The sequence below is a fragment of the Lethenteron reissneri genome, chromosome 24 (assembly GCF_015708825.2).
Source record: "Lethenteron reissneri isolate LAM-NWPU_2019-01 chromosome 24, ASM1570882v1, whole genome shotgun sequence".
NCBI classification, from domain to species: Eukaryota; Metazoa; Chordata; class Hyperoartia; order Petromyzontiformes; family Petromyzontidae; genus Lethenteron; species Lethenteron reissneri.
Window position 1 is genome coordinate 19867954 of NC_083802.1, and position 19579 is coordinate 19887532.

At 51.8% G+C, this 19579-nt stretch overlaps 1 protein-coding gene across 1 annotated transcript; it reads left to right on the top strand.

The window, feature by feature from the left end:
- Positions 1-4196: 4196 nt before the first annotated feature.
- Positions 4197-19561, top strand: CCDC87 (coiled-coil domain containing 87). The gene is made up of 13 exons (XM_061557853.1): positions 4197-4898; positions 7985-8085; positions 10046-10428; positions 10863-10956; positions 14147-14335; positions 14752-14898; positions 15941-16035; positions 16724-16895; positions 17496-17609; positions 17784-17909; positions 18056-18170; positions 18644-18780; positions 18908-19561. Exons 1-13 carry the CDS (start codon positions 4733-4735, stop codon positions 19559-19561), a joined length of 2493 nt encoding a protein of 830 aa, XP_061413837.1. The 5' UTR covers positions 4197-4732.
- Positions 19562-19579: the final 18 nt, after the last annotated feature.

The following is a 19579-nucleotide window of genomic DNA, read 5'->3' on the forward strand; positions in this document are numbered from 1 at the left end:
CAACCTATTAGCCCCACGGCCTCCTGGGGGTACATCATTTCAGCAGCATTCAGGACAAATCACAACCCTGGACCGATTCGACACGCAGCCGTCTCATCAGCAGAGGCAGCCTCGCTTCAGTGAATGCCGGTGTACGAGTGGCACTGATCGCACGCACACCCCGAGTTGTATGCACGGGGCACTGTTGGAGCTTTGGCCTCCTCGCCTTCCACTGCAGCAGAGTGCTTTTGAAAGAGGAGAGTCACGAAATCCGCACATATCGCCATGCCCTCCTGACCTCCCCAGCCCGGGATAATCCGCGAGGTTTCGTAACGGAATCTGTTAATCCTGCAGTGTGCGTGGAACAAACCTGCACGGACTTGTTTGGAATGATTCCACGCGGACAACGGCGATTAAACATCTTGTCGGCGTGTGTTTTGTACGCGCTGTCGTTGGTTATTACGGGGCAGGGTGTGTTTAATCGGTCGTAAAAAAACGTCCAACTTTTTAAAGCAACCGTGAAGTGAAACGTTCCACTCACCTGGGAAACAGTTGTACGCTGTTGCTCAAAGGTGGTCAGTATCATACTCTTTGGCTCTTTCGGTAAAGTCACGTAGGTAGAAATAAAATAAAACAAATCACAACGTTTCAAATCAAGATTGGTCAGTATAAGTGATGCGTGTATCTTTTATACCCAGGGCGTGTTCCTAAAATATATAACACCCCAAAACCAACGGTCATGAAAAGTCCCAAACAGCTTGCCCAATAGCAATGCTCAGTCTTTGGTTTTTTCGGTAAAGTCACGTAGGTGAAAATTAAAGATTTTGTTGTTTTCATTTTATTTTCACCTCCGTGACTTTACCGAAAAAAAACAAGAGTATGGATCATTGCAGTCACGAAAACTTCAAATCTAGAAGCAATGCTCAGATCTGAAAAAAATGTACAGGTAAGATTTGCAAGGACATACAACCTCCGTTTTTTTGGAACAGCTGTACAATCTTATGAGGGCTGTGCGATTCCAGTCCAATCTTCTACACACTATGGAGGAGGCTCTCTCACTCGCCTGATTGTTCAAGTGAACGTGTTTCAGAGTGACGTGTTGATGCCAGTGGGAGCTGGTGGAAGTGTTGACTTTCACCCGATCACACCTTTCATTACTAAATTTATAAGAGGACAACAATACACATCTGTCTCTCCACAAACAAAATAAGTGGAGTGTTTTTACACACCCCATCGTCCCACGACTCCACGGGAGTGCAGAATATCGGCATCATTGACGGCATTGTCGGCGTCCTTGACAACGCAATGCGGCTTCACACAGTGCAGAGCATCTCTAGGTGTGACCGCGTCTCATGACGCTGAACATAAAGAGTGAGCACAGTTATTTAATACTTTATATATATAAAGAGAGAAGCATTCAGTCATAGGCAGACGAGATGAGAAAGGTCTTCAGCTTGGACTTGAACAGGGGCAGGGAGCCGGCGGCAGGAACGCCTGGGAAGGGAGGTTCTGACAATGGGAGCAGCAGCCATGAATGAGCGACCTTCCAGGACATTTGCACACACACACACGCGTGATCTCTTCAGCAACGGAAAACTGCGTGGCTGTGCAAGCGATATTGGTGTTCATGCGGGTGGCTTAGTTAACACAGACGGGGGTCTTCAACGTCTACATTACAGCATGTCGCGCACGAAGCTGGAATTACGTTGTCACATGTGGAGCGGGGCACCCGTGCTCCGACCTCGCTGCTCCTGATAGAATTCTGAATAAAACAGCGGTGAGGGTCATGGATGATCCAGCACTAACTGCATCACGGCAGTCACTCGCTCGTTCCCCGTCGGTCAGTTGCTTCCTTCTGTCGCTACGACGATGGTGACTGCTCACCTGAACTTCACTCATTGATTCCTCCGCCCATATCGAGGACTCGGGCCTACTGGAGTGACTGTTTCGTCTCATTAACAATGTTCAACCACCACGCTGCAGGTCACAACACCACTCACTCACCCACTCACCACACTGCAGATCACACCACAACCCACTCACCCACCCACTCACCACACTGCAGGTCACAAGACCACTCACTCACCCACCCACTCACCACACTGCAGGTCACAACACAACCCACTCACCCACCCACTCACCACACTGCAGGTCACAACACAACTCACCCACTCACCCACTCACCATACTGCAGATCACACCACAACCCACTCACTCACCCACTCACCACACTGCAGGTCACAACACCACTCACCCACTCACCACACTGCTTGTCACAACAACACTAACTCACCCACTCACTCACCACACTGTAGGTCACACCACAACCCACTCACCCACCCACTCACCACACTGCAGGTCACAACTCACTCACCCACTCACCCACTCACCATACTGCAGATCACACCACAACCCACTCACTCACCCACTCACCACACTGCAGGTCACAACACCACTCACCCACTCACCACACTGCTTGTCACAACAACACTAACTCACCCACTCACTCACCACACTGTAGGTCACACCACAACCCACTCACCCACCCACTCACCACACTGCAGGTCACAACTCACTCACTTACCCACCCACTCACCACACTGCAGCTCACAACTCACTCACTCACCCACTCACCACACTGCAGGTCACAACACACTCACTCACCCACCCACTCACCACACTGCATGTCACAAGTCACTCACCCACTCACCACACTGCAGGTCACAACAACACACTAACCCACTCACCACACTGCAGGTCACAACAACACTCACTCACCCACCCACTCACCACACTGCAGGTCACACCAAAACTCACTCACCAACTCACCACACTGCAGGTCACAACTCACTCACCCACCCACTCACCACACTGCAGGTCGCAACAAAACACTCACCCACTCACCACACTGCAGGTCACAACTCAATCACTCACCCACTCACCACACTGCAGGTCACAACTCACTCACTCACTCACCCACTCACCACACTGCAGGTCACACCACAACTCACTCACTCACCCACTCACCACACTGCAGGTCACAACACAACCCACTCACCCGCTCACCACACTGCAGGTCACAATACAACTCACTCACTCACCCAATCACCACACTGCAGGTCACAACAAAAATCACTCACCCACTCACCACACTGCAGGTCACAACACAACCCACTCACTCACCCACTCACCACACTGCAGGTCACAACACAACCCACTCACCCGCTCACCACACTGCAGGTCACAATACAACTCACTCACTCACCCAATCACCACACTGCAGGTCACAACAAAAATCACTCACCCACTCACCACACTGCAGGTCACAACACAACCCACTCACTCACCCACTCACCACATTGCAGGTCACAACACAACCCACTCACCCGCTCACCACACTGCAGGTCACAATACAACTCACTCACTCACCCAATCACCACACTGCAGGTCACAACAAAAATCACTCACCCACTCACCACACTGCAGGTCACAACACAACCCACTCACTCACCCACTCACCACACTGCAGGTCACAACACAACCCACTCACCCGCTCACCACACTGCAGGTCACAATACAACTCACTCACTCACCCAATCACCACACTGCAGGTCACAACACAACCCACTCACTCACCCACTCACCACACTGCAGGTCACAACACAACCCACTCACCCGCTCACCACACTGATTCTTCCCTCGCACCGCTCCACGTTGGAACCCCCGTAATCTAAGCGAGTGAGTGCTGTTTGTCGGTGTCCGCTTGGCGTTGTCGGGGGCACGGCTAGGGGCGCTGCTGGCACGGGGCGTCTTCATCAAACTCCGCTCGGCAGCTCCCCCGCTTTGTCCCCCGCCACCACCGCCACAATGCGGGAGCGCGGGGCCTGGCAGAGCTCCCGGCCGCCGCTTTCATCGCCCGCGGCCCCTCGGGCGCGCCCCTCCGCGTCGCCTGGAGACGGCGCCCCGGGGGGCGGGGGGGTAGACGGGGGGGGGAGACGGCGCCCCGGGGGCGGGTGGGCGCCCCGGGGGCGGGTGGGGGGAGACGGGGGGGGGGAGACGGAGCCCCGAGGGGCGGGTGGGGGGAGACGGGGGGGGAGACGAAGCCCGGGGGGCGGGTGGGGGGAGACGGGGGGGGGGAGACGGAACCCCGGGGGCGGGTGGGCGCCCCGGGGGCGGGTGGGGGGAGACGGGGGGGGGGAGACGGAACCCCGGGGGCGGGTGGGGGTAGACGGGGGGAGACGGCGCCCCCGGGGCGGGGGGGCGCCCCGGGGGCGGGTGGGGGGAGACGCGCGCCCCGGGCCCCAGAACAAGTCTGGGGCGAGCGCGCCGCCGGCTCCTCTCGGAATCTCCCCCCCCACATCGCCCCCCCCCCCCTGCACTTTAAATCTCCCCACGTCTCCAGAGATCTCCCTGGCAACTCCTGATGCCGTCTTGAGATCTGAGGGCGGTGCCGCTGGTCCGTGATCCGGCAGCGACTCGATACATCTCCTTGGCCTCTGCCGACATTTGAAGGTTCCTCGGCGTGTCCCGACAACTCCTCCTCCTCCTCCGCGCATCTCCCCGCGTCTGCTGACATCTCGGGGGGTCTTCCGACACTCTCAGCCCACGGGCTCCGAGGAGGCCAAGACGGCCCTGGAGAGGGGACCCCTCTTAGGAGACATCGTGGGGGGAGGGGGCCTGGTCCAGCTCGGAGCCTTCATCGCCTCCTGCACCCCCTCGCCCGTCACTCCCCTCCGCTCCTGCCTCGGCCGGCATGGAGAGGACGCGAGCCCGTGGAGCGACGGCGAGGGGACCTGGGCTCGGGGCCCCAAGGGGATACCGAGGCGCCGTGGAGACCCCGGGGGGATACCGAGGCGCCATGGAGGCCCTGTCCGTGTTCGGGCCGCAGGGACCCGGGGTGACCTCGGCTCCTCCACGGGGTTGAGTCTCCCCCCCCTCTCCTCCTCATCCCCATCGTCTCAGCCCCACGCACTCTCACACACTCTAACACACTCTCACACTCTCTAACACTCTCTCACACACACTCTCACACTCTCTAACACTCTCTCACCTCTCACACTCTAACACTCACTCTCACACCTCACTTTCTAACACTCTCTCTAACACTCTCACACTCTCTAACACTCTCTCTAACACTCACACTCTCTAACACTCTCACACACACTCTCTCACACTCTCACCTCTAGCACACCCTCACTCTCTCACACTCTCTCACACTCTCTCACACTCTCACACACTCTCTAACACTCTCTCTAACACACTCACACTCTCTAACACTTTCTAACACTCACCTCTCACACTCTCACCTCTAGCACACTCTCACTCTCTCACACTCTCTCACACCTCACACTCTCTCACACTCTCACCTCTAACACTCTCTAACACTCTCTAACACTCTCTCACACTCTCACTCTCACCTCACACTCTCTCAAACTCTCTAACAGTCTCTCACACTCTCACCTCTTACACTCTCGCTCACACTCTCACCTCTCACACTCTTTCTCACACTGTCTCACACGCTCTCACACTCTCTAAGACTCACCTCACACACTCTCACACGCTCTCTAACACTCTATCTAACACTCACACTCTCACACTCTCTAACACACTCTCTAACACTCACACTCTCACACACTCTCTAACACACTCTCTAACACTCACACTCTCTAACACTCTATCTAACACTCACACTCTAACACTCTCACACTCTCTAACACTCTCACACACTCTCTAACACTCTATCTAACACTCACACTCTCTAACACTCACACACTCTCTAACACACTCTCTAACACTCTATCTAACACTCACACTCTCACACACTCTCTAACACTCTATCTAACACTCACACTCTCTAACACTCACACACTCTCTAACACACTCTCTAACGCTCTCACACTCTCTAACACTCTCTAACACTCTATCTAACACTCACACTCTCACACACTCTCTAACACTCTATCTAACACTCACACTCTCTAACACTCACACACTCTATAACACACTCTCTAACACTCTCACACTCTCTAACACTCTATCTAACACTCTCACACTCTCTAACACACTCTCTAACACTCTCTAACACTCTATCTAACACTCACACTCTCTCACACTCTCTAACACACTCACACTCTCTAACACTCACACTCTCACACTCTCTAACACTCTCACACTCTCTAACACTCTATCTAACACTTATACTCTCACACTCTCTAACACTCTATCTCACACTCTCTAACACTCTCACACTCTCTAACACTCTCACACTCTCTAACACTCACCTCTCACACTCTCTCACACTCTCTAACACTCACTCTCTAACACTCTCACACTCTCTAACACTCTCACATTCTCTAACACTCTCACACTCTCTAACACTCTCACACTCTCTAACACTCACCTCTCACACTCTCTCACACTCTCTAACACTCACACTCTCTAATACTCTCACACTCTCTAACACTCTCACACTCTCTAACACTCTCACACTCTCTAACACTCACCTCTCACACTCTCTAACACACTCTCTAACACTCTCACACTCTCACACTCTCTAACACTCTCACACTCTCTAACACTCTCACACTCTCTAACACACTCTCTAACACTCTCTAACACTCTATCTAACACTCACACTCTCTCACACTCTCTAACACACTCACACTCTCTAACACTCACACTCTCACACTCTCTAACACTCTCACACTCTCTAACACTCTATCTAACACTTACACTCTCACACTCTCTAACACTCTATCTCACACTCTCTAACACTCTCACACTCTCTAACACTCTCACACTCTCTAACACTCACCTCTCACACTCTCTCACACTCTCTAACACTCACACTCTCTAACACTCTCACACTCTCGAACACTCTCACACTCTCTAACACTCTCACACTCTCTAACACTCACCTCTCACACTCTCTCACACTCTCTAACACTCACACTCTCTAACACTCTCACACTCTCTAACACTCACCTCTCACACTCTCTAACACTCTCACTCTCTCTAACACTCACACTCTCTAACACTCTCACACTCTCTAACACTCTCACTCTCTCTAACACTCACCTCTCACACTCTCTCACACTCTCTAACACTCACACTCTCTAACACTCTCACACTCTCTAACACTCTCACACTCTCTAACACTCTCACTCTCTCTCTGCCGTGTTTTGTCTTCAGCGTTGCGAGTTCAAGTAACGTCGAGCGTCTCATACTCGCAGGCTGATTCCGTAGTGCGTATAAACATAGTGACGTAGATTCCCTAGCGCGGATAAGTGGCCTCGCTTGACCTTTAGCAGCGGCACCGACTCCGTGTTGACTTACAGGGTCATTGGCCGGGAAGGAGGAGCGACACCTTTAATACCGACAGGAACCCTCTCGGTGCGGATTATTATACCCCGCTGCTGTTGTTGTTGTTTAACTTCCGCGACGTGCAGTGCACATGGGAATGGTCAATTGTACCGGTTTGACCCGGACAATTGGAACAGAGAAGCCTTGCCAGAAGTCTGCTTGCTCTACTTTCCTTACATCCCTCCTCCAGCATAATTGCAATTGAATAATATTGTGCACTACTGATGCAGTAGCTGGAAAGTACAGCACTATTCTCGCGTATGATGGCAGCAAGCAGCAGAAGTGAGTTGAGGATCTAAGTGACAATGTTGAGGTCTGCTGGCCACGAGAAGGGCTTCAGGAGTTGAAGTCGTTCGGTTGCTCCTCCGTTAGAGGAACGCAGCTCTCGGTGCTCGTAGCTTTCACTCCATGGCCCATAGTGTGGGTCGCATGGCCACAATCGCACTCCTGCAGTTTGTTGCTTAACTTTCCATTTACGGGAGACGTGCACATCGGCCGGTTGTCGGTGGTTCCACCCGTGTCTTCGAGGATGGATGTCAAAGCCAGAATGGGGGACGGGGGGCGATTGTTCTGGACGTCCGCAAGCACAGACAGACACAACCAGGTGGAGACGTGTTGCATCAACCCCACCTGTCACGTACAGGAGACACGCGGCTTGCTGCTCATTGGACCTCGAGTGACGGCGGCGTGGCATCGAGCAGCCAATCGCCCGTCGAGCCAGCTCACAGTGGCCGGCATCCCGAGGTGTGTACCTGAACACGGGGTGCGTGGTGGATGTGTGATGGGAATTGGCAAAGTAGGGGGCACAGGTGGAGCATCGGCGAGTCATCTCAGTCAACCCGTGGCACCTGGGTCTGTTCCTGACCTCCTGCTCACGGGCGTTCGACACTTCACGTAGCCTGAACGTGCACCTAGCCTGGCACAAGTGCCGTGGTGATCTCACCACCACTTAGTGGTGAATGGCGGTTGTTGTTGATAAATGTGTGTGGTGAGGACTCCACCGTACCCACATATTGACATAATACAGGAGTTTTTTGGGTTAGATCACGATCTAAATACAGGTTTTTTTCGGGTAATATTAGTTGTGAAAGCCGACGTGTTAAACTATATTATATGGCAGCAATACGTTCAGGAGCTAGATGCTAATATTGAGGTCTGCCAGCCACGAGAGAGCTTCAGGAGAGAGTTTGTGTCCGTTTTTTTCTCTAATCCTCCATTGAAAGAGCGCAGACGACTGTATGGTCCATAGTGTGGGTTGCATGGCCACAGACGCACCACTGTGGCGGTATCTTTAATCTTGTCATTTATGAAGGAGATGCGCCCATTGGCCTGTTAATGTTCTGATGCAGTTGACTGGTTACAATGGTGCCTTCGAGGAATTTGTTGGGTGGCCTGTGCTCAGCAGCTTTTGAGACGACTCGGTTCCAGAGGAGCTACCAGGCTTTCACTGCCGGAGTGAGTGAAGTTTTAAGCCTGCAGCAGCTAATTGATGAGACTGGTGATGGAATAACGAAACTAAACTACTTTTATTTTCCCAGGTAAGGCCCATTGAGCTATATAGCTCCTTTTTCAGAAGCGACCTGGCCACAAATGATAGCTCAAAGAAGTGGCTTATCACGTGGAAATGTATAGCAACCAAATACTCTAAACGCGTGATGTTGATTCTAAATGTGGAGGGAAAAACCGGAGGACTTGCAGAAAAATTACTGCAACCACAGGGAGAGATACATGCAAATTACAAATATACTGGCATCAAGGTTGGGATAAAACCCACGACCACCTGCATACCAGGCGAGGTAGTTAACATCTCTCCACCGTGGCGCCCACAGTGGCGTTAACAAGACTGGTGATGGAATAAAGAACATAATCCGTTGATGGGTCCTCCCGCCGTGGAGATGGAGCGATGAGATTGATTCAGGTATCAGGTGGATGGTAGCAACACTGGACCGTGAGGGATGGCACGGCATGGGGAGGCCTTCATTCAGCAGTGGATGGACAATGGCTGATGGTGATTACATTCACAGAGGCGTTCACGATTTTTAAAGTGTCAAAACAATCTCTCTGCACCGGTAGATTAGATGCCGATTTTGTTTCTGCGCCTGCTGGCTGTTAGGCACAACATTCCCTGCGAAACCCAAAACATTGCAGCTCTCTAGCCGGAGCAATTATTGGTTGTCCTTTGAATAAATAACAGTATAGAATGTCAAAAAAATGTGCAATTCAATCTAAGCCACACATTTACCAGCCTACCCCAATCCAGGAGGTCAGTGCAACGTTTTATAAATAGCAGACCTTGGAGCAATGCAAGTTGAGACATTCAAGAGTAAACTTCTCTGATGCCCTTACCCTGGCAACTTCAATCACCGGTCCTTGCCACACCCTCGCCCAGGTGATTGTGTCACGCTAACCACCCTTCGCCATTCATTTGCACCCTCCGCGATGTTTGGTACCAATTCGGTGTGTGTTTACAGCTGCTGCTAAACGCACGCTGCCACTTGCGCACAATGACTCCGGATCACATTGCGCGACTTCTTTATAAAGGGGTAAATCCCTTCCCATCTCAGGAACGTGAGAAATGTGTGCATGTTGAACACATTTGCACCGTATGTAGCCAACCGTGCTAATCCGAGGTGGTTACGGCTTGCAAGAAGCCTTCATCCAGCAGCGGACTGATCATGGCTGATGATGATGAATCCCTCCCCAGGGCTGCTCCTGGGCCCAAAAGGCTGACCTTGTGGACAGGGGACTGGCCCACGATCATAAGAGGAGGTTTCCTCATTGTGAAGAGGAGGGCCCATCGCGTGATGAAGAGACGAGCTATCGCCATGATGAGGAGCTTTCTCACGATGAGGAGAGGACGCGAGCCCTTCACGATGAGGAGACGGTTGACGCAGATGACAAGAGGCACCTCTGTGACGAGGTGGAGAGGCTCCCTCATGGTGACGAGGTGAGAAGGCAACTCCAGAGTGTGAACAGACGCCTTCACGAGCAAGGGGAGCAGCGTACTCGTGCCGAGGAGTGGAGGGGGCTTCTTCATGCTGAGGTTTCTCATGACAAGAAGAGGATTCGTGACGACGTTCTCTCCAGGTGAGTTAGTGCACCTCCTGCTGCAACGGTTATAATTACACAATTGCAGCACGTTATATTTATGGCCATTTGTCAGTTGACTATTGGATGACAAAGGCCTCCTCACACTGCCTTACAAAGGGGGTTTGTTCGATGGTCAGCGCGGGTTGCTAAAAAAGGGGGGGCCCGGACTGATCCGGTTTGGACGTCACTCACCTCTGATGTTAGCCGTGGCCGGAAATCAAACTCAGGCCGCGGGGTTCATAGCGCAGTGCGCTAACCACTGCACCACCACCGCTGCAAAATTCATCAGCTTACAATCTAGACAACCCAGAAATAGTTGGTTGCCTTGAATGTGCGGGCCACTTACAATTGTTGAATGGTTAATAGTCATATGTCGGTGCGAGGATCCCCGCTTCCTTTGCATGATTGCCATGGCCCCCGTGTCCCCGTAGCGACGGTGACCTGGCTCTCCCTGCTCTTCTGGGCGCCGACCTCGGCACTCCGCGTGCCGCGCGGGAACTCCTCGTCGCCCGGCTCCCTGCAGCGGTGAATCTCCCTGCTGGGCGTGATTATACGTGTGTCGTGTTTCAAATGGTTCGCATTCCTGGTTGGGGGTTGACTAAGCCCATCATCAATTCAGGGGTTGATAAAATGTCCACCACTTTGAGGGGAAGTCAGCAGTGGTTGTCCTCTGGTTAAACTCATCCCCATCATAGGAACGCCGCGTCTCCATGCATCGCCACCAAAATCGCCAGCACCCTCGCCGTGGCGTAGCCGCTTTTTGTAACCTCAAGAAACTCCGGAGCTTACAAAACCGTCTCCCCCACGTGGTCCTTGGTACCCATAAACCCTGGCTGGACTCCCTCTACTGGCTTCCCATTTCCAGCAGGGTCAGCTACAATTTCGCCTGCTGCCTATAGTTCTCGTTCTTCTCCGCAGCACGACTCACGACCTCCTCTCTCCGTGGCAGCCCCCGCTACCCGGAACGCAGCCATCATCGTACCGCTGCACATTCGAGCTGCAGCAGCAGCCGCGTTCAGTCCACACCGACTTTTAAAAGACATTTCGATTTAAAGCTTTCGTGACTGCAGGGATTCATCTTCTTGGTTCTTTCGGTAAAGTCACGTAGAAGGGAAGTAATACAATAATAAAAATAAAACATAATAAAACAATTCTCACGACGTTTCGGCCACAACGCAAGCAGCCGTCCTCAGGTGAAAACCAGGTCCGTCGAGGCGACAGAGTCTGAATGAAACAGCACACGAGCTTGGAGCATATATATAAGCTGGGCGCATTGACAAAGGAATTTGCATATCAAAAGGAATTTAGCATATTTATGGGAAATGCAGGAATGTGATTAGTCCTGCATATGCATGTGCATTATGCAGGATTAACAGCATCAAAGGGAGCTGCAATTACAATACTCCGATTGATGCTCCTGCTGTTGTGGAGTGACTCATGCAGCCAGCTATGGCTGCAGGGTTTTGGTAGTACATGTTGTTTATGCCATTTATTGTGAAAATTCCGTCAGTTCCTATGATTGCTTTTTCATTGCCTTCATGGCTTTATTTTGGTGATTTCGAAAAGTGTATTGGTTTAGCCATGTTTGTGTTGTTGTAGTACAGAGTTAGACTGATGGCCTTAATCTAAGTTGTCTTGTGGTTGTTGTTGTTGTTTGACTTGCATCCCACTGGGATTTTTGCACACAGCGTTGGTGTACGGTGTTTTTTCTGCAATATTTTTTGCTGTCTTTTCTTGGATTTTCTGTTTGCACTTAGTCACATATTCACTTTAAGATGTTTTTTGTTCATGTTTTTGTTTTTTGTTTGTTGCGGTTGCACCCGATTCAAGAGCTGAATGGCTCACAGGGCTATACCTAATAAATGAACTTGAACTTGAAATGAACTTGAAGTTACTGCTGCTGCTGAAATTACTGCTGCTGCTGCAGTTTCTGCTGCTGCAGTTGCTGCTGCTGCAGTTGCTGCTGCTGCTGCTGCACTTGCTGCTGCTGCTGCACTTGCTGCTGCTGCTGCACTTGCTGCTGCTGCAGTTGCTGCCTTATCCATTTTAATATAACACTATGTATTATTCTACCCACCCTAATGTGTATCACACTGCTATATGTTTACTATACAATTACGACACCATACATTACTCTGCACGCTGCACCATGCCAGTGAGTGGAACGCGGTCTGAAAGTCACCGTAAACGTGAACACAATCAGTTAAGATCCGAAATGGTTTATTACGTCCTTCCAATGATTGCTAAGCCAGAATCCATCTTCTCGGTTGAAATTGTCTCTGTGTTTGTATATGTGGATCGCCTCATGAACGAATCTCTCATGATAGCCAGATGGCTTGCAGAGAACCTCTGTCTTGGAGAAGTCAATGTCATGTGAGCCCACTGAATTGTAACAGTGATCTGCCACGGCTGAGGTGTTCTGCCACCTCAGCCGTGGCAGATCACTGTTACAATTCAGTGGGCTCACATGACATTGACTTCTCCAAGACAGAGGTTCTCTGCAAGCCATCTGGCTATCATGAGAGATTCGTTCATGAGGCGATCCACATATACAAACACAGAGACAATTTCAACCGAGAAGATGGATTCTGGCTTAGCAATCATTGGAAGGACGTAATAAACCATTTCGGATCTTAACTGATTGTGTTCACGTTTACGGTGACTTTCAGACCGCGTTCCACTCACTGGCATGGTGCAGTGTGCAGAGTAATGTATGGTGTCGTAATTGTATAGTAAACATATAGCAGTGTGATACACATTAGGGTGGGTAGAATAATACATAGTGTTATATTAAAATGGATAAGGCAGCAACTGCAGCAGCAGCAAGTGCAGCAGCAGCAGCAAGTGCAGCAGCAGCAGCAAGTGCAGCAGCAGCAGCAAGTGCAGCAGCAGCAACTGCAGCAGCAGCAACTGCAGCAGCAGAAACTGCAGCAGCAGCAGTAATTTCAGCAGCAGCAGTAACTGCAGCTCCCTTTGATGCTGTTAATCCTGCATAATGCACATGCATATGCAGGACTAATCACATTCCTGCATTTCCCATAAATATGCTAAATTCCTTTTGATATGCAAATTCCTTTGTCAATGCGCCCAGCTTATATATATGCTCCAAGCTCGTGTGCTGTTTCATTCAGACTCTGTCGCCTCGACGGACCTGGTTTTCACCTGAGGACGGCTGCTTGCGTTGTGGCCGAAACGTCGTGAGAATTGTTTTATTATGTTTTATTTTTATTATTTTATTACTTCCCTTCTACGTGACTTTACCGAAAGAACCAAGAAGATTTTAAAAGACACTTTAAGAGACACTCTTGGGCGAGACTGAGCTTGGCTCTGCAACTCAAAGTTGTCCTTGGTTACTCTCCCATCAAAATCACTGACACTAAGCTATGGATTGTTTATGTCACTTGCAATTGCATTTGACGTCGTATTTCCCAGTGTGTTTATATATTAGTACAAACGCATGTTTAATGTTTCTGTAAATTCTTTCAACTGTACGATGATCAGTAAAAAAATCATCTGCCCTAGCCGACTTGCGCTACAGGGAATTAATTATTTAACAGTGACTATTTGTGTTTGTGTGCAGTTGATTTCTGCTCTGATTTATATCGTCTTCATTGCTGTATCAGGGCAGTCGTGTGAATGAGACGATGCTGGTCTCTTGCGTTCTCCACTGATTAACTAAAACAAACTTGAAACGTTTCACATGTCGTCTGTGCAGGTGGCAGAGAAAAGTAAAACCTGCGTGGACACGGTGCCCAGTGGGCCCCCACAGCCGGCGGTGAGCCCCGTGTCCCACGCGGTGCACGGCTGCATGCGCAGTCCCAACGTCCGCGTGTCCGAGCGGTGCAGCGACGTCTCGCATGACCTCGTGCGCTGCCCCCCCGTCTACAACGACCTGGCCGGCGAGGTGAGCGCCTTTTGGGGAAACTCGCTCGGCAGCTGGAGTGCGCAAACCGCACGGGGGCTTAATTCACTGAATATTCTCTGGGTCGCCAAATTCCACATGGTGGCACGTGACCACGTAACCGGTTCAGACATCACTCACCGGTCATCTAAGCTGTGACGAGGAATCCAAATGAGCTCACCAGGTTCACAGCGCAGTGTGTGCCAATCACTAAACCACTGCTCCACCCCGAAAATAATGGTGAAGCATGTCAGACATTAGATGCTTTAGTGGGATGTGGATTGTGAGAGGTGCTAGATTTTGTCTCGGCTCTGGTATCTTCACCGTTAATTGTTGGGGTTTGACATCTTCCTCCATGAGTATTTGATGCCAACCCTACTGCAGCAGGCTAAGCCTACTTTGTGACTTTGTTTGATGAGGTGGACCCGGCCAGCGTGCAAGAGATGGACGAGGCGGGGCTGCTGGCAGAGCGAACGGGCGACGGAGCGGACCAGATGCTCGACCTGGGCCAAGTGTTCTGTGACCTGGCAGCCCTGGCGGAGCCGTGGCGGCCGCAGCTCTACACTGCGAGTGCCCCTCGCCACCACCCCTGCCAGCAAACACGATAGCTGTCTCCTATTTTAGGCCATAGGTTTTAGCTGGTGTAGGATGCTACGCTACAATAAATAATCATAATGTAATGCATAGCGCACACAGTATTTCATGGCTGTAATGACCGTGAGTGTTGATGTGTTCAGCCAAGGTCAGTGTCGCACGAAAGCCAGGCAAAAGAGGTGGGGTCTTTAGGTGTCTCTTAAGTTGAGGTGAATCAGGAGGTGAACAGGACGTGAATCAGGAACCCAACTACATTAACATTAATTAACCGGGAAAAAATGTCTTGGCAAAACACTTAAACATGCTGGGTGTCACTGGTGTTCCAGCTAGGGTCTAGTTGTGGGCATGCCGGGCATCTTGAAGATGTCAACGCTGCCAGATTAGTTTTGCTCAAATCCCATAATCCTCTATCCAGAAGAGCCCAAATGTGGCCCATTTGCCAGAGTGGAGCCCAAAGTTGGTTTTAAATCCGATTTCAAATTCATGCATGCCTGTGTATATGTATTTTCCTATTTATTAACATTAATGCACTGAGTAAATACATGATAATTGAGATTATATCTTTAACATTATTTTCGGGAAAACTGTCGTTGGTGAGACATTCGTTATGTACCACTGAAACACACAATGACAAGTTTCTAAAATAGCCTTCAGCGTGACAGCTCTAAGCTTTTACACAAGTAATAAAGGAGCTCTATCAAACAAGTGCACAGGGCTCACAATTTATTTTGCGGGTATAATAGATAATAAAAAGTGGCGGTTTAGTTCTTGTGTAAATAGAGGTGATTTTTTTGTTATCCACAATAGCTTTAAAAACTCCCATGCATGGGCAGCATTCCCTGGTGTAACCACCATGCCCGCCGCTCGCGTTCTCACGTGCAGGCCCGGAAATCGCAGGCGGACCACACTTTTTTTCCTCCCGGATGCTCTCACGAGTGATTCGGGGAAGATACGTGGGCAGAGGGGGCGATGAACTACTCCGATCTCTAACCTGTGACCTCTGGGGCTGTGCAGGACTCGATGCTGCAGGGAGCGGCTCCAAGTTCCGTCCTGGAAGACCTCCGACTGCCACGCACAGGCCTGTGCCTCCAGCTACACCTGCCGCTCAGGTGGGCTCACCATGGACACACTGAGCAATTCATCCTTGTGACAAGATGCGCAGTTACACTTGGCATCCAGGTCAGATCTGAATTAAAGTGTCACTGAACTTTTCAACTTGAGTGGTGCATCTCTTCATTGGCATCCCTGAGCCAGTGGAGGAAATTCCATTGTCTTATGCCAGGGGCCGGTCTCTCCATTGCACAGCCACTGATTGGCTAAGGCAATCCCAAACGTAATGCCCAAGTGGCTGGAAACCGTCGTCGGGTGTAACAGGCTACCTACTCAAAGCAATGGGGGTCGTTACTGTTAACGACCCACTACTCGTCCAGCGTTACGATACTCTTGAACATATTTCAACCACCAGAACGTCCGAAAAGGTCAAATGAGATTATGAGCCGGGTTGATTAAGTCGATTAGTCGACTAAAATCTGTAATCGACCACTGTATTCATGGTCAATCACTCGGGCCCCTTGAACAACGGTGACCGAAGGTGGGAAACCCCCAAAAAGCCACGGCCAGCGTAACGTGGCCGACAATGCCGATGACATCACCAAACCCTACCCATCACCTCCTGTCCAGCGGCACAGAGATGAGACTTAATAATCGAACCGATATTCGGCAGAACAACCGATTGTTTAAACAACCGGACACCCCAGCAGTAGATCTCATGCCAGGTGCCGTTTGCGTGCCCCGCAGAGGCACCCCCTTGTTGGGAGAGACGGGAGAATCCGCAGTTGCAGCAGCTGCAGCTCCATTGGGGGTTGCTAGAGCCGACTCGCCTCCCCGGAGGGACCAGACTGCGCCGCCGCAGCTCCGGCTGCAGTCCTACGTCAGCGTCGACGAGTACCTGCGGCGTCTGTCCGCGGAGGTGAGTCAGAGCGGCGCGGATTGCGACGTCGGCGCTTGTGGACATTTGCATGTATATCAAACATAACATTGTGACAAGATTTTGTTCCTTAGGAATTTCTCAAGAGAGTAAATTATTATTTATTTATTAAAATGGGAGTCATGTGTCAAGGGAAATCATTGATAACACAGCAGAACATCGACACCCACGAGTGTTTAAAGGCAGACTGGAATCAATCTGGAAATACTGAGGAGCAAGACTTCATCACCTCGATTGATCGTGGCTGCTGATGTGTATGCCCGAGGTCAGTGATGAGCGACCTGCGTCCCGTGGAGCCCCCCCCTCGTGGTGGCCTGCTCTTAGTGGGTTTAGGCCGATGCGTGGGGCCGTGATTAGTGCACAAGCACGGCGTCAAGCTTGTGACCCGCGGAGAAGAAGGAGGGCTGCTCATGTGGCCCACTAACCCGTCGAGGTTTCCCATCAATGCCCAAGTGTGACAATGTCATTCACAACGATTTAGCCAACCAGAGCAGTTAACTAACTTACATACGCGGCAGTCTTAAATAATCTATGGTGCATTGGCTAGTTAGTATATTACATTTTTCACATCTTCCTGTACAGGAGCCCGACCTTCTTGAAGTTTTACTGGCGGGGGAGGCCGGGGAGGACGGCCTCCGATCTGCTCGCCGCTCGGCCCGTGCCCAGAGCCCCACGGACGTTCAGGCGCAGCCGGAGGTGAGAGACAAAGGCCACGAGGGGCACCGCCGTCACCAGGTCTCGCTCGTAACATCCCCTTCCGTGGGCTACCAGGGGGGGAGAGCGACCGCAAAGGTCGCGTCAGGATCGTCGGGAACCCAGGCGAAACACGTTCGTCCCTGTGTGAGCACGCCGTCTCCATCGTGTCTCCAGCCGACCGACGGCGAGCTGCAGGAAAGGCTGCAGAGGCTGTGGGAGGCTCTGGGCATGTCCGAGTGGGAGCGCATGGCAATGACGATCAAGTACACATCCGCGGAGAGCGTGGGACACCTGCACCAGGTGATGGGCATGCGGTAGCAAGACAGTGTGCGCATAGCTCGCAATCATTGCTTTGAAGAGAACGCGCACCCATTCACACGGTATTAAAAACCTTGTGTTCGTTTTATCCCCGTGGTTCTTCACCGTGCCACATTTAAAATGTTTAGTCCCTAGGGCTCTGGGAGGAGGCAGCCACTCTGGTCACACGCAGGGAGGAGCTGCTGAGGAGCCTCGCCCGGTTCGAGCGATCAGCCTCGTGCCCGGATCGGCTGCTCCATAAAGGTCAGCCCCGAGGTCATCCCAACGAGCCAGCAGCGAACCGCCGTGTTGTCTCCCAGGCAACGGCTGGGCCCCTGTGACCTGATATGGTCTCTGCCGTAGTTCGGTTTCGTGCTTTCTGTTTGGACAACTGTCACAATAAATGTCTTTAACTCCGACAATGTTTGTTCTGGAATCCACCCCCACCACACCTGGGTGTCCAGGTCAAGGCTGAACAGTACTAGCGTATTCCTCTCTAAGACTGTCTGTTGTCTTTATTGTAAATTTACACCATGCCTTGTTGTCATAGTCTTCCCTGACATATAATGATGAAATTACGCTCTCCCGTTAGGCCTTGTGGTTGTTGGAAAGTATATAAAATGTGTTTTACGTGCAGCAACAGATATATGCAAATTCAAGATTAAGCAGGACACCTCATCAAGACATTGTAGGATCAATGTTTGATGAGTTATAATTATAATGTTTTGCCTGTCTAGCTGGCGCACCGTCACAGAGGCTCACGGAAGACAAACGGCGCGCAGCGTTCTATCGAGAGGCGGCAGGGCTGGAGGGGAAGCTGCGCCGCCTGCTGGGAAACATCGAGCGCAAATTCGGCGATCAGGTCCACTACAAGGTCAGCCGCTGCGTCACCCATTCAGTCACGGCCGTTCGCTCATTTGGTCGGTGAAAACGCGACCGCTTGACGGTAGCGCGTGTGGTGATGCGGAGTCGTGACGGGAGCGTGGCCCGTTCGCCCCCAGGGGTGGTCGTACGTGGAGAGGATGCGGCGCGACCGTGTGGAGATGCTCTACGCCATACAGCAAGAGCGACGTGCGGGCGGGACGCTCGCCTCGCCTCAACACGCCCGGCCTCAACGTGCCCGGCCGGAACACGTCCATCAAGAACGTGCGGAAGCGGAGACGTGCGGCTCGCTTGGCCTCTCACAGAACACCCCACCACAACACGCAGACGCGCAGCCACAACACGCAGACGCGCAGCCACAACACGCAGACGCGCAGCCACAACACGCAGACGCGCAACCACAACACGCAGACGCGCAGCCACAACACGCAGACGCGCAGCCACAACACGCAGACGCGCCACAACACGCAGACGCGCAGCCACAACACGCAGACGCGCAGCCACAACACGCAGACGCGCAGCCACAACACGCAGACGCGCAGCCACAACACGCAGACGCGCAGCCACAACACGCAGACGCGCAGCCACAACACGCAGACGCGCAGCCACAACACGCAGACGCGCAGCCACAACACGCAGACGCGCAGCCACAACACGCAGACGCGCAGCCACAACACGCAGACGCGCAGCCACAACACGCAGACGCGCAGCCACAACACGCAGACGCGCAGCCACAACACGCAGACGCGCAGCCACAACACGCTGACGCGTGACAGCAACATGGGTCATTT